General features: G+C 44.2%; 1 protein-coding gene across 1 annotated transcript in view; it reads right to left on the reverse strand.

Moving 5' to 3' along the window:
- PLG (plasminogen) overlaps nucleotides 1-18386 on the reverse strand; it is a 387567-nt gene extending 369181 nt beyond the window's left edge. The window contains exon 1 of the mRNA XM_069234491.1: nucleotides 18255-18386. Coding sequence (XP_069090592.1) covers nucleotides 18255-18306 — 52 coding nt within the window. The 5' untranslated portion in view covers nucleotides 18307-18386. The remainder of the gene's footprint in view (nucleotides 1-18254) is intronic.
- Between the last annotated feature and the right edge of the window lie 635 nt (nucleotides 18387-19021).

Raw genomic sequence — 19021 nt, forward strand, 5'->3', positions numbered from 1 at the left:
GTCTCATTAACATCGGCCAGGAAAGCTGCCCATTGACAGAAAACCTCATTCACCCCCTGTGTTTGCCTGACCCTGTGCTGTCTCCTTGACAAACCTTTGGTTAACCATGCCAGCTGCGAATGGTCTCTGTTTTGGGATCTCTTGGTTGGCAAAGTTGAGTTAGCTTAATAACTGTTGCATCTCTCCCAGTGTGACTTTCTTCCTCCCGAGTAGTGTCATAATAATCTGTTTCATGTCCTCTATCTTATTTTCTGGAAGCCTGCACACACACTCCATGGTGCCTAATCCAAAGCCCAAGAAAGACCAAGGGGCCAGGGGGACCCTCAGCTCCTCTGACAGCACCACGAACTGCCCCCGCAAGTTTGCACATTCAGAGAAGCCTGGTATGGTAATGAATAAGAAGTTGTCTAGGTAATGAATACACCCCCCAACCAGGTGGTGGGTCCCTAGCACCCATTCTAAGAAGCTGCTAAAACCCTCAAAATAGGCACAGGAAATTTCACAGCCCAAGGGCAGGCCTCCCTCATAGTAAACTCTAGCCTGAACCCTAGAAAGTGATAGCAAAACACCATGAATTATAGTTTATGTGCAGGAAGGTGTGCCTTCCTGCACATAAACCATCTTCAATGGTGATTTGTTCTTTCTATGTGTGCTGCAGAATGCAGCACACATAGAAAGAGCAAAAAACAAGGAGAAATGACAGCATTTCTCCTCGTTGCGTCATGCTAATGCCACCCCTGGGGCGGCATTAGATTTTGGTGCTGCCACAGATTTATGATTTAAATCTGGGGCAGCATCAAAATACAATTAGTGTTGCTGTGGAACACCCACAGCAACACCCATTGCACCCCAGGGGTGGCGTAAACATGGCACGAGAAGAAATACTTTTATTTCTCCTTTTTCTTGCTTTTTCTGTGTGTGCATTCAGTAGCACACATAAAAGTGCCAAATCACCATTGTAGATTGATTATGTGCAGGAAGGGACACCTTCCTATACATAAACAATCATTCCCTTCAGTGCAGACAACCTTGCACCATAGTGCAAGGATGCCTGCGTTGGCACTGGCAGCTAAGTTTAGCCCCCACGCTAAGGGGATTTTGTGTAAATACGGCACATTCCTACGTTTCAGAAGTGACGCGGCCTGGGGCTGCCAATTTTGGCGCAGCACCGCGCTGCGCCACTTCTGTGTAAATATGCCCCACATTTTCTCTGAAGATGACATAGGCCCAATCCTGTCAAGGTTGAAGCCTTCACACTGAGGCCAATTCCTGATAATATGCCAACTCCAAGGACATTTCTGGGCATGGGTAGCTACTAAGCTGGGCACATTCAGGACTTTGCTTGATAAGAGCAACACTACATTATCTCCCAAAGGAAGATCATCATTATAGTAGGCCCCAGTAGTGTTAGTCTGCTTTTCAACAATCGGGTTTCACATTGTCAAAGCAGATGTCTTGACTTACCTTGATCATGCCCTACACACTAAAATAATTTTGATGCTTGTCCAATAGGTCTTCCTATCCTGGCCCTGATTAGGAAGCACCTCTGAGTTACGGCATTTGCTAGCCACAACCTGATAAGCCCAAAAGAGAAATACTCCCAAGCAGAGAACGAACTTGGCATGTGAACATTTTCATTTGTTTGTCTGTTAAGTATGCTACAGCAGTGACTTATCATCAATCACTGTTGTCCATTTTTCATAATTGAAAGGCCTAAGTTCCTTCATGATTCCAGAGGTTAAGTTGAGACTGCTCATCTACAGAGTCAGCAAACCTGGAAAGGATCAGGTTCCTGCTGCCTTTTTCTCACATTTCCACTCGACCAACTGTGATACCAGTCAATTGTGGAAGGGAGCACATCAAGTGTGTTTTATACCAGACTCCCCCTGTGGCCCTAGATAAATTTGACATCGTCAAGGCCTCTCGGGAAAACTGCACACTTTGAGCACAGGCCAAAGTGATCAACTCCCAATGGTGGTGAGATATTAAAAAGATCCAGTCAGTTCCTTGATGCAGTAGCCTACATAAATCTAATGCATGTCAGCTTGTGAAAGGTGTACTAAAGCCACACAGATAGTGCCCGATTCTCAGGTTTCATACTTTCTCATCCCTTGAGAATGCAAGCTGTAGAGCTGGCTCATAGAGTCTTTGTCAGTCATTAGCCACAAAGTTCTAAGTCAATTGTAAGAAAACAATGTAGGGATGCAATTTGCTAAGATCAGTAATTCCTACATCTTGGATGCGCTATTTTAGACTCTAAAAGGCTTTTGGAATACCTCACAAACAACAACTGGAAAGTCTTGCACTAAATTGTTTTCGGTTTGCATGTTAAGAAGTCAAATTGCTCAAGCCACATTTGACAGAAACTGACTGGGAGGGAGTGAGGCAGAATAATTGTTGTAAGAAAAGTATGATGAAGGACAACATCAACCATAAAAGGCATGCAAGCCTCTAGAGACTTTCAAGGAGGTTAGATTTTGGCCTGTTCAAAATGTTCTTGCCATCATGATCCTTTTTTCATCCTTCGTAATATGTGGTACTGGACATCAAAGAGTTTATGTTAACATTCTTGAGAATGAACACACCATCACTAATGATGTGTCACACTTTCATAGGGTATGATGAGATTCATGTAAGCAGTCATCTTCCAAGGAGCTGTTAGACATTGAAGAAATTACTGAAGAAGCAGCTGCTTTTAATGATTTTGTACCTGAACAATTCATCTCATCACTTGGTGGTTCCTTTCTCTTTTTCCCTCATATTCGACTTGTCCTAATCCTAAATCAGGACCACTTTCTTAAAATCTGTACCCTCATCAACATATTTGTCTTCTTGAGAGACCTATCACCATGATAAACCAAACCCTTTTGGTTTTATAGTGTGAAGGTAACTTCAGCTGGTCAACTCAACACCTTAGATGTGCTCAACTGAGTCAGCTGACACTTTTCATGGACTCCTTCCTGGATGCACAAACAGGAAGCAAGGGTATGGTGAGAGCCAAAGAAGAACTGAGCATGAAGCAAGCTAGCTACCTCCACTGCACTCTGAGAGACTTTCCTTGCACCCATTTGTCCAGTTCAAGCTTCCTGATATTTTATGGTCATGTGACAATGGATGGTTCAGTTATGCAATGTAGTAAATAAAGATTATGTTCTCCGACCAGTGTCTGTCGTATTTTGGACAGTGCAATTTCCTATCCTAGTCCTTCCTCATTGTTTGAGATTTTAACAGATGCAGAACAGGTTACCACACTGAAACAAAGCACACTTGCAGATACAAAATGTTTATTGAGAGCAGGATAGAGCATCCAAAAATACAGGGAATCTTCCAGCAACTGACATGAAGACTGGATTCTGGAATCTTCATCTCACATATTTATATATGACATAATGTAGAATAACCAACACATGTACAATGTAATCCTCATGTCAGGATCTCACTATTAAAAGTCTAACTATACCCATACTACACATTAATCCTTTTTCATATAACAGAGGACAACAGTAAAACATATGCACCCTAAACACAATGCACCATAAAGCCATACATCCACATATTCACTGTGTCACAGCATTGTGCCACAATACCTACTCCAAGACAAAAACATAAGACAACTACTCACAGTTACCCTGTAACATAATATTGTATCAGCACAATATTTTTTAGGCCTCACAAACAGGTCTTCTCCACACTGATATAATTTATATTTAAGTCTTTATCCCATGCTGAACCCAGTTCATTTAATTCCAGGACACATCATGGAAAACCCACTGCCTGCACCCACTTCCAAACATTCAGATAATTGTACTTTATTTTTGTCCACTTTTAATATGTGTAGTGATCTGCAAAACTTACACACCCCTTTTTTGAGGTTATGCATTATCTTCACCCCAACCAAATGTCCCCTTCAGAGCTCGGGACCTCGTACCAATCATTTTTTCCTCCGTTTTTTTCTATATGTTGGTCTATCCTCACATCTGTTAGCATCAACCTCTATTTTAACTTCACCCAAAACTCCCTACTCTGCTCCTGATGTCAGACTGGATGTAGTGTGATAAGCCCAAACCTGACTAACTTATTGCTATGCTCCAATCTTTTCCATCATACAAAAACAATTTTACTGCTCTGTTGTATCTTTCTAGTAATCCATTGCAGTGCTTTTTTTAAAGATAGTTTATTAGTTTGTGTAGAACAAACAAACAACATGACAAATCAGGTAACATATCTGTTTCCTCCCTCAGTACATTATCTTAAGTTGCACATTATATACATAGGGTTCAATTGAGTTTGTCACCATTTTATATCTTCAAACGTGCTTCAAGCAGCCATCAGGTCCAGCCTGAAGTGTGCATTCCCTACTATATATGTTCAACCCAACGGAATATGCACTCCACTGTGAGTGTCCATACTACCCGACCTCTGCATCCCAGCCGCCCCATATCTTCTCATATTTTTGTTCACAGCCTCTAACCCAATATATTTCTCTCTCCAGGATTCGACATTGGTCCTTACCATCTAACCATTCTTGGTTTCGAGGAATCGTTGCAGATCCCCATTTTCTAGCAATATCTTGTTTGGCTGCCATACAGCCTCAGTTAACCAATAGTTTATGATATCTCCTGTGGTCCATTTGCCCCGAGATACCCAGCAGTGCTATACCTGATTGAGGCTACAGGGAAATCCCAGTGGCACCTTCTAGCGTCTGCCTCACTGCCCACCAGAAAGGCAACTGCAGAGTGTGTGATAGAACGTACCCTCATGTCCACAGCCCCGTAGCCACTCAGCACTGGACACCCTACCCAACCTATGGAGTAAGGCGTGGGTGTAGAAGATCCGATGTGAATTTTAAACTGAATGAGTCTGAAAGACACAAGCATGGCCACCTCCACTGGAAACATAAGTGCCTATCTCCAATCATCCTACGTTTACCACAGACTCTTGTCCATCTTTCATACAGGTCATTTGGGGAGATTGTGTGTTTCTTATCAGTGTACCATATGTCAGGGATGTCAATTTTTCCGGCATCAATCTCATCTCTGGTGGAGTCTTCCTGCATTTCCACATTGGATACCGAGCCGTAGGGCAGTCCTCAACTGAGCATATCACAATCACTGTGTGTTGGGCATCCAGAAAGATATTCTTCAGGTATCGAATTGATAAGGGTATGTGGGTCAAGTATAGCGGAATATCGTTCGCGTGTAAGGAAATTAGTTCCTGACTACCTGAGCCACCTGGCCATCCACAGATCTGCGCATTCTTGTATGCCCCTTTATCACCAGTGCAAACAACATTGACGACAGATGGCAGCCTTGCTCGTGCCCCACATTCAGCGTGAACTCCCAGGAAGTGCAACCATTAAACCTCACTTTCACACTGGGCCTATCATAAAGTAAGCTGACACATCTCCTAAATTTGGGGCTAAAGCCCATCTTCCCAGGACCCCGAATAGGAATGGCCACTCTACTGAATCAAAGGCCTTAATCGCATCCAATGATACTATTGCTCAGCCACTGTAGGAATATTCCACCAGTGCCAAATTGTTATGGAGCCGTTGACGTTTTTAATGCTGTTGAGCAACCAGGGAAAAACCCATTCTGGTCTAAATGCACCAGAGTAGTTATGACCTTTTAAAGTCTATTGGGTAGTAGTTTGACCAGGATTTTAATGTCCACGTTTAACAGTGAGATGGGGCAATAAGATTTGCACCGATCTCTGGGCGTGTCGGGCTTAGGGACCAAGATAATTGTTGTGGAGTGCATGTCTGCACGGAGTTCCTCTGTCTTAAATGCCTCTTTGAAGGCTCTTTGGAGAACCAGTGGATGAGGTCTTGGTGAAGCCGACGAAGATGGTGGCAAAAAGCTCACAGTGTTCCTCGTCATCGATGATGAGTCAGTTGCCCTTAAGCCCAGTGAAGATTTTATCCTTTGGAATGAAACATCTATTTGGAAGTTGGAAACCTTCAGCGAGGACGAAGTAGCAACCTGTAGCTAAAGGGTGTTCCACAAGACCAGATATTGTCTCAAAGAGGTCTCACTGAATAGCATTTGCTGCTATAGAGAAGAATGTATCAAGAGCTACCGCAAAGTGAGGCCAACTAGCACTATACCTTAGACGGATTGACTGGCAAGCATGTCCCTGTCTTCTGAGTTTCTCAAGGCAGTTTTTATTAACAAATCCCAACTTTTAGGGTTAGACAGGAACAGCACCTCAAATGCCTCCTCCAAGTGTTAAGGATCTGGGGGCAACACTCAGGTTAAGACTCACTTCAACAGAGGCTAGCTGGAAGGTTCAAGTTCTCTGGAGGTTGTGATGTTCCTGTACCTCACATAGGAGGCCAGCCAACTAACCTTTGAAGTCCCTTCTAGTGCCTTCTAGTGGTTCCCGGTTCAAGTTCTTCTTCAAGCAGTGAAGCAGTACTCTGAAAGTAGCAGGACAGTCCTCTGTGGGTCCAGGTAGTCCTTTTGAAGTCTCCGATAGATCCAGGACTGTACAGGATCCTATATTTACGACATGTGCCAGCCTTTGAAGTGGGGGGATTCCCTATGCTACCCCCACATATGGTTCTGGAAAGTTCTGTCCTTCCCCTGCCGAGGCTCAAAGAAGTCTGTCTGAGGTGACAAAAGAACAGTATCAGGTTCCTATGTGTGTGCTTAAGGCTACCCCTTTGAAGTGCAAGTGGGGCAGGGAATATCTCTGCCCACGGCCATTCTAACTGGATGTCGAATCCTGCCACCACCTAGACTCCTTTTGTCTCACTGCCTTAGAGGAATACACAAGCCCAACTGCAGAGCCATTCACAGTCACGTTACCCAGTACACTGGCAGAAAGCCCAAATGGTTAGGGCAGGAAAATGGCAAATTTCTAAAAATGGCATTTTCAGAATTGTGTCTTAAAATCTGATTTTACCATTGAAGAGGAATTTCAATTAAAATTCATTTGAGTCTAATACATGACATTTCTACCTGCTCCCAATTACAAATCAGCACTTCCTAAATGTAATGAGATACATATTATTATCCAATGGGAAAGATAGGCCTCACATAGTGGAAAACAAATTTAGGAGCTTTTCACTACCAGGTCAAGTTAAAATTAAACCAACATGTCCTACTTTTTAAAGACTCATAAACAGATTAAGGGGAGTGTAACTGTGTGGGTGTGGAGGAACCACTCCAGACTGCGTTATAGGTTTAAAAACGAAGGATTTTTATTGAGGATATGGTATATGGTGGAATACAGGTAGGTCTGATTCAGTCTTTGCAAAGCTGGGCTTTAATTGGTGGAATGTTCTTGAGGTCCGTTCCTTACTCTCTCTCTCTCTCTCTCTTGTGTTCACAGGTCTTTCCCCCGGGAAGCGCATGTGGAGAGAAAAGAATAATAGCTGTCAGTGATCTTTTAATGATATCTCTTTTCTTATACAATGTCGTTATGATTCCTGTATTTCTGTTCTTGACAATATTACGTTACTCTCTTTATCTCATGTTAGCCCGTACTTCTTCTGTTTTCGTACTATTCTGATTCCTAATCTTTCTTGTCTTTCTGTTTTTCCTTTAGAATTCAGCCGTTTCTGTGTTTGGGTTTCGGCTGGCCCTTTAAAGGTAATGGTGGTCCATGGTGCCTGTCGGTAAGTTTTCGTGTGTCTCCCTGCTCCTCATTTGTTTTCCCTCTTTTCCCTTCCTGTTTCCCTAGTGCTCGTGCCTTTCCATTTCCTCGGTGATTGTCTATTTTCTCCCCCTCTCCTTATCCCTGTGTTACCCTTTTCACTCCACTCCTTTCTCTCTCTTATGTACAGTCACTCAGGGACGTAGTCCCACGCACCTGAATGGCCACGCTTCTCCTGGAGCGTGGCGGGATGCTGCATTTCGTCCTTCCGGTCGCCTGGAATAGGGTCTTCTCAGAATCGCCTCCCAGTTTCTCTTCCGATACCCGAACAGTACCTTCGGTGCTGGTTCACAGTCGAGCTCTGCTCCTCGTCTCTCTCCTTCCCTCCTCTGAACGCTGAATGTGCTGACAATGGTACATTTGACCGGCTGGCGTCCCGCCGCTTCGGAACGATCGACCAATCACTGGCAGCATGACCAGGAAGCGTCGGAGCAACAGGGACAGAGTCAGCACAAGTGATATCCATGTGCGGGCGCGCAGGCTCTAGCCCGTCACAGGGAGTGAAGAGGTGCTGTAGAGCACGGGCTAAGCCTCCTCTGACACAAAACTTTACACAAACTATAGAGCCGAACTTGAGATGCAGGCAAGGATGGAGGTATTTTAGGTCACAAGGCCAGGTGGGACCTTGGAGTCTGTGTGACAACAGGCACACCTCTCCTCTGTATCTCTATGGAGCACTATTAGGTGCCTTAATATATTCCCATTTATGGGCAGCAAGTAAGAGATTTAGATGTACTTGATGTATGTATGAGAAATTCACTAGTTAAGTCAGCATTATGAAATAGATGTGGATTGTGGAAGTACAATTGGTCCTGATGAAAGCCACAAGCATTTGGCACCATAAGTAGCAGAAAAATGTTGACCCTAAGAGGAAGTAGGCCATGGGACTTCCTAACGTTTCTCTTTTTTAATCATACAGGCTGGTACCCAGATTAAAATGTTAGGGCTACCAGACTGGTATTTTTAAAGAGTAACCCTACCCCCTAATCTCTACCCCATTCCTTTTCCAGCAAAGTGTTCCAGTGCATCTCACAGGCTGTTGCATGCCCCATTCCACAACAGAAAGGGAAGGAACTCTATGATGAAGCATGCCAGAAAGGGGTATACAGGTGGATGAGAGTTCTTTAAAGCAAAAAGATTATTTTCTCCTTAGAATGACTGGAGCGTTCTTAGATTGAGGCAATTGAGTTGGGTTGTTTAATTTGTGTCAACTACTTTTTAAATTCACTTTTCAGGGCTTATCTTAGGGGTGGCATATGTTTAAAAAAGAAGGTTTAGGCCTGGGAAATGATTTAGCTTTTCAGGTCGAAATGGCAGTTTACAACTGCACTACAGCCTGCAGGTTGTAGAGTGCCTATTTAGTGAGTAGCACAATGAGTGCTTCAGGCTCATTAGCAGCATTTAATTTAGAGGCCCTGGGTACCATGTAGTACCATATACCAGGACCTTATAAGTAACTTAAAGATGCCAATCAGGTGTAGGCCAATTATGCCATGTTTTAGGGAGAAAGCACATGTAATTTAGCACTGATTAGCAATGGTAAAGTGCACAGAGTCCTAATGGCAACAAAAATGAATTCAGGAAACATGAGGGATGAAGGCAAAAGTTTGGGGGGGGAAGTCCATACCAATGATGTCCAGTCTAACATATGTCTTGCCCCCCAGCTGAAAGTAGGGAGAACTACCCACTCACAGGGGAATTTTCACCAATTAGACAAAATAAGCTGGAAAGACCATCAGCAATGGAGTGGTCATTCCTTGGATGGTGTTCCACCATATAGTCCATTCCCTGTAGAGAGATGGCCACCGAAACAGTTTGGGATTCTCATCCCTCTTCTGCAATTAACATTTGAGGGGTCTGTGGTCTGTCAGAACCTAAAAGCGAGCCTCAAACAAGTATGCTCTCAACTTCTTCGGTGCCCAGATCACTGCAAAAGTTTCCATTTTGATTGCATTTATCCTTTGTTCCCTAGGAAGTAGTCTCCTTTTAACGAAGGCTACAGGTTGGTCTAGGCCCTCTTTTTTTAGCTATGAAAGCATAGCCCAAATTCCATGCTCTGAGGCATCTTTCTGGACAATAACTTCCTTGTAGAAGTCAGGGGCCTTGAGTGCTGGTGCTGTACACGTCTTCTGCGAGGTGTCAAAGGCTTTCTGACAGGCCTCTGTCTAGGTCACCTTCTTGGGCTGCTTTTTAGAAGTCCGCTCAGTGAAGGAGGCAACAATGGTGCCATATCCCTTGTAAAACCTCCTGTAATAGCCATTGAGACTTAGGAAGGCCCTCACTTCAGTCTGAGTATTGGGAGTTCCCAAGCCAGGATAGCCTGGATCTTAGCTTGGAGGGACTGCACCTTGCCCCTACCCATTTGGTGTCCCAAGTATACCACAGATCCCTGCCCTATCTTTCACTTGCTGGCCTTGATAGTCAGGTCTGCTTGTTGCAGGGCCTGTATCACCTCTTGGGAGTGGAACAGGTGGTCCCCTGACCTGGAGCTGAAGAATCCAATGTCATCCAGGTAACCTCCATCCCAGCAAGGACACTGTTAACCAATCTCTGGACGGCGGCAGGGGCATTCTTTAACCCAAAGGGCACTCCACTAAAGTGGAAGTGGCCCTCTGGGGTGGATAATACAAACCCTCCCTTTCCCCCATCAGTTAGGGCAGTCTGCCAGTACCCAGATATCCAATTAAAGGTACCCAGGAATGTGGCAGCTCCTAACCTATCACTGACCTCATCAGCTTGAGGGATGGGGTGTGCATCAATCTTTGTGACTATGTAGAGTCTCCCTTAATCTACACAGAGCCAGAGTTCTGGGGTGGTGCCCAGAGGGGCGTCTTTATGTACCAGCACCACTGGGCTGGACTCAATTACCCTAGTTTATGCATCTTTGATACCTCCTCCTTGATGCTGGATCTCAACTTGTCAGACAGCCTTTACATTTTATTTTTCACAGGCATACTGACCCCTTTATCAATGTCATGAGTACACAGATGAGTGAGCCCCGGGATGAATTAGAACAGGGAGGCAAGCTTCCCAAGCAAGTGGCAACTGTCCCTCTGTTGTTCGGGAGTCAGTGTAGGTGAAAGATTGACATCTTCCACTGACCTATCCTGGTCCTTGGAAGAGAGGAGGTTGGGGAGATATTCACTCACCTCCTCCACTCCATCATTTGTCACCAGGAGCATCGTAACCTCAGATTTCTCATGTAGGGCCTGAGGCAATTTATATGTAGGACCCTTACGGGGTGCCTGGAGGTCATGAGGGCTACCAAATAGATGACCCCCCTTGCACTACTTCACCTCATAAAGCCCAGGGCAGCAGTCTTAGAGGGCCCAGAGCTCTACTGTCTCCATTACCCACACTTTCTGGCCAGCCTGAAGATCAACCAGAGTGCCCATCGCGTCATCCTACAGTGTCAAAAACTCCTGGCTGGCTTCCAGGTTCTCAGAAACCTTCTTCCTGGTGTGCTTCATCTGAGTCCTTAGAGCCAACATGTAGCTGAGCACAACCAGGGGGTGTATTTGGGAGCATGCTTCCACCCTTCCTTCACAAGGCTTACCTGGCCTCTCACAAGGTGGCCATTCAGGAGCTCAAAGGGACTGAACCCAACTCCATTCTGTGGCACTTCTCTGTGAGCAAAGCAAAGGTGTGGCAAGGGGACCTTCCACTTCCACCCCATGGGCTCTGACAGACCCATAATCCTGCCCTTGAGGGCCTTGAGGAACCATTCAACCAGTCCATTGTTTTGGGGGTGACAGGGTGTGAAGAATTTGTAAAGTTCTCCACACTTACCCAACATAGACGTCATGTAGGCCGACATGAAGTCGATGTTCCTGTTGGAAAGCACTTCTTTGGGGATTCCTACACAGATAAACAAATCTCCATCAGGGCCCTGGCCACTGCAGTGCATCCTCAGAATTATGGCCTCTGGGTACTTAGTGGCATTGTCCACCAAGACCAGGATGAAATTGTTGCCTAGGCCAGACTTGGGGTCTAGAGACCCAAAAGTAATGATTTCCAGCCTTTCAATGGGGGCAACAAAGAGAGGTTGAGGAATCAGGGGAGCCTTCCACTTCCCTCCTGACTTCCCACTGGCCTGGCATGTAGAACGGGATCTGTAGAATGCACCTAAGGTCACTCTCATCCACAGCCAGTAAAAGAGGGTGATAAGCCTGGCAAAGGTCTGGTTTTGCCCCAGAGTTCCTGCCATGGGTACGCCATTAGCCAGATCTAGTAGGAAGGCTCTGTAGTACTGGGACCCCCCAACACATGAGTTGCCACAGGCTCAGGAACCTTAGGCTCACTATACAAGAGGGCATTCTAACAGCAGATCAGGTGATCTCCAGAGGTGTCAGCAGCTGCCTCGGCCTCTGTCTGTCACCTTGTGACCTCAAGAGTAAGGCACTCCTTCTGAGCTTTGCAGAATGCCTCCCTGGTTGGTCTTCCCTCAACTTGCCAATCAGCCAGCTCAAGCAGTTCCTCAGGGTAGCAATGTCCTCCGTTGTAAAATCTGGGGCAGTGCCCTCCGTCTCAGCCTCCTCCCGGACGTGGGAGTTTTAGGGGTAGATTTCCCTTGTCCCTGCCCTTCCTCTCTTCAGCATATACCATGGCCATTTTTCCAGGTTTCAAGCCCTTTTAATTCCCATCTCCGGTTGCCAAGGTCCTTGGGTCAGGCATATCCACTCAGGCAAATCTAACATCTCTGGGGGGGGACAGAGCTCCACCTTCTTCCAGATGGTGTGCTCCAGGTCATTTCCAAGCAGACAGTCCACAGGCAAAGCTGGACTTACAGCTACCCTCAAGGAACCTGACCCCCCCCATTCAAAGGAAACCAGGGCCACTGGATAATGGCTCTCATGGTGGTCTGCTACTGCAACCTGGTAGAAAACATTAGGGGTTACCTGCTCTGAGGATACCAAATGAAACTTTTCAGTAGTCTTACTGGCTCCTGTGTCTCTTAGAGCCTCCAGCTGCTGCCCATTGATGGTGACCCATTACCCATACTTGGAAGTATTGGTAGGCATTTTGGCTTTTAGCACTGTCTTCTTGTCATCCACAATCACTCGTGACTTCTGCACAACCCCCATGCTAACTAGGACAACCTCCTTCCAAAGTACTACACTGTCAATCCAGTGTCTGTTCACCAGTGGGAGGCTGCGCTGTCCTGGGGTATTTGACATCCCTTTTGTAGTGCCCATACTTGTAGCACTCATAACATTTGGGGGGGAAACTTCCCAGAGGACTTTTTTCAGGAACTCATTCTTCTTTTGCTCAGATTGGGACTGGGAATACTTCCCCTTAGAACTGTTTTCAGACCTTGGGAGAACTCTTTGTTTATATTTTTGCCCCCTCCCTTCATCTGGTGGGGTTCCTATCCATTGCACTGGTGTCCTCTCCAAAAACCTTTTTGGACACCCTGGGGCTCACCAAGAGGGCCGCAGGTCTCTCTAGGTGAAGTGAGCTTGCTGTCAACTAGGTTTTGGTGCAACTCTGTAAAGCAAGTACTGAGCATGTGCTCTCTCAAAATCAAATCATACCGTCCAGTAAAATGACTCACTATACTGCCCCTCACCAAACCACTCAATGCCTCACCGGTGCAATCAAGACAATCCACCAAAGTCTGGTTCTGCAGCTTCTGGCTGTCCCTAAATCTCATGCTGTACTTCTCTAAGGTGGGCCCAAATTTGGTGTTAAGATTGGCTTTCATGGGAACATACTTTATCTGGTCCCCTATCTCTACTATAAGCAGGATATGTATCCCCACTGTAGACATGTGTTTCCAAAGCCCCCCCAATCCTATTTTGTTGCCCTGTGCATACGTACGGCTACTGAAAATCATTTATCAATGTAATTCAACACCACCTAGCTAGGCACCAGGACTTGGAGATTGTGGACCCTTTGGCCTCCACTTGATACTGAACTCTTGCTGTCACTATTATTGCTGGGCTCTGTATGCTGCTTGGTCTTTAGGTCCAGCCCCCTGAGATTCAGTTCATGAGCCAGCAAGATATGTTTCTCCTTTCAGCCTTCTTCTCCCCGGTCAGCCTCTCCCCAAGGCCCTCTTGTTACCTGCCTACTCCTTGACAGCCTCTAGTATCAATTTGGCCATTTCCATCTTGAGTTCCCTCACAGCCTTCCTGCCCTTTAAGTTCTCAGGGGACGGGCTATGAGAAGAGACACTGCTTGCTGCCTGGGAGGGGAAATGCACTACTGTGTGCAAGTTGTTCTCCTCCTCCTCCAGATGCTGCAGTCGAGGGCCTGTGTTCAGGGCATCTCCTTCTTTCCCATCCCCCTCTAAGCTCACCTCATTATCCTCAGTGGCATCCTCCTCAAGCACCTTTGGGTGGCCTTCATCCTCCATACTTCCTTAAAGGTTCTAAAGACTATCTGAAAGCCCATCTTAGTGGCCTTTTTTCCCACATTCAGCCCTCTCTCCCTGCAAAACCTCAGCAGCTCTACCCTGGTAAGATAGTTGGTGTTGCAATGGAGTACAGGTCAATTACACGAGACAGGAGCAGCCCGCTAACACCACATCCAAGGGTCCAGGGCCTGGAGGGCACCACTTGGGTGGTTAAGACTCACTCCAGCAGAGGCCAGGAGTAGGGTTCAAAGTCAGTTGAGCTTGTAATGTTCCCGTAGCTCACACAGGAGGCCAGCCAACTAGCCCTTGGATTCTCTTCTGGTGGTCACTGTCTTTTGGGCTTTTAGGGCCTACCTTAGCGGTGACATATGTATTAACAAGCATTTACAATGCAAAGGGTCTCGCGTTTGCTCATGTTAGAGCTAATCGCGTTGTAAACTCTTAAACCGACTTTTCACCTATCGGGCAAAAGTGCACTTATGTACATAACCCGAAAAAGTTAAATCAAGTATGTAAAGCGCTTGACTTCTGCCAAGAGAGATCGCGCTCGTAAATTAGAGAAAAAAAAAAGTCCACGAGCCCGATGGAAAACAGCGAGCCTCGCATGTTTTCTGTACTCGGTCGCTGCGCTTGAGGAGGGCTAGCCACCGGAAAAGGCATGCCATATGCGTGCCTTCGACTAATGAAAGCAAGCAGATTTTATTAGGGAAGCCCACAAACCAATAAAAAACACTGATGTGAAGTTGACAGGGCTCCGAGCCCTTTTCTAAATACAAAAGAGTCTCGCTGCGATACGCATGCGCGAGCGCATGCAACGCAGGCTCGACCCTAAAAAGGAAGGATTACATCTGGAAAAAGGTTGATTTTGCTAGGTCAAAATGGCAGTTTAAAACTGCACTACTGGCTACCGTGGCAGGCCTGAGACAAGTTTTAGAGTGCTGTTTCAGTGGGTGGCACAATGAGTGCTATAGGCCCACTAGTCACATTTAATTTACAGACCCTGGATACCATGTAGTACCATATACTAAGTACTTATAAGTAAATTAAATGTGCCACTCACATGCAGGCCAATTTTATCATGTTTTAGGAAAAGCGTGCAAACACTTTACCACTGGTTACCAGTGGTAAAGTGCACAGAGTCTTAATGTCAAGAAATAATTAATTCAGAAGACAAGAGGGGTGAAGGCAAAGTGTTTGGGGGAAGACCACACCAAAGATGTCAGGTCTAATAAGTATGACTCTGCATCCTGTCTCAAGAAAGGCCCACTGCTAAATTTTTACAAAGGGTGTAATACATTCATTCACAGTAGGTTAATATTGGTAGACTGGTGTGTTGCCTTTACCCTTTTAGGGCATCATGCATTAGACCGCACATCAAATGCAGCTTGGTTTGCCACAATTAACATACTTCCTCTCACACTCATTATTGTATTGCAGTGAACATGCGACAGATTATTTTTGCACAAATTAGTTGCACAATAACAACATCAGATATATATCTCTAATCTACTGAAAATGTGTTTTATTTTCACTTCATTTATTAATGTGTTTGCATATTGGCTTTAAAAACACTTTAAAACCGATTATACAATTTGAAGCACGTACAGGCACATACTGATTTTATTAACAATCATATGAAGTCCTAGCAAAACTCCATATAATGTATGTCAGTGACATGTAAAAGCACTCAATCACTTTCAGTCTCAATCACACTCACGTACTCATTCCCTATTTTGAGTGTATTCGGTGTGGTCGTGCGATTAGCCTTATTGCCCTCACGTGTAGAAAAGGGTGTTAATTACCCCCCCATTATGGATCCTTGTTTGTGGCTTGGATCCAAAACTACAGAAAGGGTAATTTACAGCTGTTATTGACCCCAGGCCACTGACATTACTTAGCCAATGCGATAAAAAACGTTTGTTTTATGTTTTTAACTCGGAAACAGAGTTAGCTGTCTAAACTCCGTCATGTAAAATTAGCATGTCGTAATCGAATTAATGAATGTTCTCAAATGCATTATCACATGGCGATTCCTCTGTTATGTAGCTTGTGTGTGTAAAGTATTTCATGATAATTGTGACCAAAACGTTCATTATTCCCAAAATACATTTCTATACAATACACATTGTGAGACTTGATCATATTAACATCACTTAATACAACTAAATAATTTCCTTACGGATTCCCACTATTTACTTTTCCAGAATCTGAACATCAATTAGGTCTGCAGAACATAGTTGTCAGGTATCAGCACTGCTTTTACAATGTCTAGTGAGGGAAGCTAAGTATGGGCCCAGCCTGGTCACTATGGTTTTCAATGAGTGTGCCCCTCATACTGCTATCTAGAGTCAATGCACTGGCAAAAATTGCAGGATAAGACTGTGTGCCACGTTACTAATAGTATATAAATCTTCCAATATTGTGGTAAAATATCAGAATACTGTAAAGGCAAGCATACGTAGGTAAGTATACATTTACTAGACTTAATTCCATATATACGAGTTAAGAATGGTAAATGTTTACTTCCCTATAAATACTATGGTTGTGATTGTGGACACTTTACTGCTGCTGTGCAACAGTGTCGGTGCAGTAAGAATATTTTAGCTCGAAGGAGAACATGAGGCGAAGTTCCACAACAGGCCTCATATACAAGCAATAAACATGTTTGTGCAGTCTGAAATTTGTTTGGAAGACTCCCAAAGACATTCCCTAACGGACTTTTCATTTATTTTCTTTTTCACATATGTTTTGTTCAAAAGGTCTCTTAGGCCCAGATTTAAGAAGCTCTAGTGCCACATTTATTGCGTCACTTTGTAACTCCTTGTGCCACATTAGCCTGCACCAGGCATAATGTTTGCAAGGGGGGTGTTCCCCCATTAGGGAGGGGGGGCTGAAAAAAATGGCACAATGAAATCTAAAAGACTTCTTTGAGACATTTTAAGCAGCATTTTTAACGCCTTCTCTGCCTGAATGGGGTATGCCAGGCTGGCGAATGAAGAGTGACTGCTACTGGAATAATCTATGCCTTTTCTTCTAGATATATGAAGCCTTGTATCATTGGTAACCCCTCTCCAGAATACACAGAGGAAGAGGGTGTGTGTGTTAGTGAGCATGTGCGCACATGTATGTGTGCGCATGCGTGGGTGGGTGTGTGTGTGTGTGTGTGTATAGTTGGTGCAGAGACAGCCCACATAAACTGATATCAAGAAAAGAGAGACTAACAAAAAAAGACTGGTAGAAGCCAAGTAGCAAAAAAGAGGTGACAGAAAAAATGTATGTAATAAATTAATTTATGATGTGATTTGTGGTTATTTTCTAATTGTGATATTAATTCACATGAATTAATGTCAGATTTGATCTTATTGAAATTGATCAGTGTAAAAACTGTTACATTCCTAAATCATCATCCCCTTTTCTAATTTTTAGCCGACTTGAACTTTACATTCCATTTGCGAGTAACATTGTTGAATTGATTATGTCTTCATTCTCTAGGCACACTTTTCAAGCACTTGCCTGATGGGTATATATAAGTTTGAAACAAAGATGGTGTTCTTTCGTTATCAGGGCGTTTTAGTCGAAACGCGTCAATGTAGGTAGCCACATGACTTTGGGGTTAAATTAAAGACACTTTTACGTTGCTTTTGAGTGTCCGTGCAAGTAAAGTTATTTTAAGTTATTATCCTGGGGTGGCTGTGCCAAGGATGCTGTGCACCGGTTACAATCTGGAATTTCACCAGCAGCGTAAAGTGTCAATTTGAATGTGAACCTCGGCACGGAAACAAGGTTACATCTCAACACATTTATCCACCAGAAATGCAGTCGATAAAATGATCTAGCAGTAAAAAAACATCGTGTTCAAATTAAATTGGTTATTGAAAACCCCGCCCTCAATGTATTAGTAATAAATTACCTTGACCTAGCTGTAATTTCTCAACTATTGTGTTGATCGTCTGATATGAATCAGTGAGCCTTTGGTGTAAAGGTATGGTACAGACTCCCTCGATTAATAATAGGTTTGGAGTATAAGCAGCAGTGAGTACAATACATCATATGCAAACATTTGGCAAATTCCATTTAATAAATATTTTTGACCAGACTTCATATATTGCATTTAATCCTGCTACCTTTGCTTTGGATTCAAACTATCTCTCATTTTACTTATTTTGAGCCAACAAAAGCAAATTGTGAAATCTAAAGGCATTTTCGATTTTTTTAAAGTTGTAAACAAATAACTCACCTGAATGAAGGAAAAGAAGAAGAAGAAATGTTGCTCTCTTTCGAGGACCCATGCTGGACAGCCTTATTCCTCTGCTGAGGAGTGGTGATGAAAAGTACAAATCTTTCTGGGCAGGTATCTGAGCTGGGATCCATCAAGCAAACAAGATGGGGGAAAAGTCAATCATTCTCCAGGTAAACTTTTGGCCGACAGGGGTCAAGTCATTCAAACATTGCTTTGAGTCAATACATTACAACATCTCATTTGAGTTCGCTGACGGGAAATTTGTGCTGAAAGAGCTCTCCCACGCAAAATGAACTGGAACAGCAAAAATTGCTTTGCTTTGGGAATCTTTTGGGGCTTGGCTTTACATGAGGCCAGAAAATGGTGTACCACTCTTGTATTCGAACATCTTAAGTAGCAACCTTTGTTTGTGCCGAAGTTATTAAAATATAATTTAACCTATGGTTGGTGCTACCCTTGATATGTGAGTTGAAAAAAAAATCTGTGATCAGTATTTTTCCTATAAATGTGTTTCAGTGCATTGCCTACGTGAAATCAGAATGTTGGCTTGCCCATTTTTCTCTGGGACCAGATCATTCAGAAATACCATGGAAGCTTCTTTGACCTATCCCTCTTTGCAGGGTCAGTCCCAAACGTTCTACCTTTACCTTCCATTTTTTGCTCAATTAAATTTTGTTGGCCTTAGGCGCACTTTACCACTGTCAACCAGATATGGGACAAACATAGGGGCATATTTATACTCTGTTTGCAGCAGATTTGTGTAA

The sequence above is a fragment of the Pleurodeles waltl genome, chromosome 5 (assembly GCF_031143425.1).
Source record: "Pleurodeles waltl isolate 20211129_DDA chromosome 5, aPleWal1.hap1.20221129, whole genome shotgun sequence".
Classification (NCBI taxonomy): domain Eukaryota; kingdom Metazoa; phylum Chordata; class Amphibia; order Caudata; family Salamandridae; genus Pleurodeles; species Pleurodeles waltl.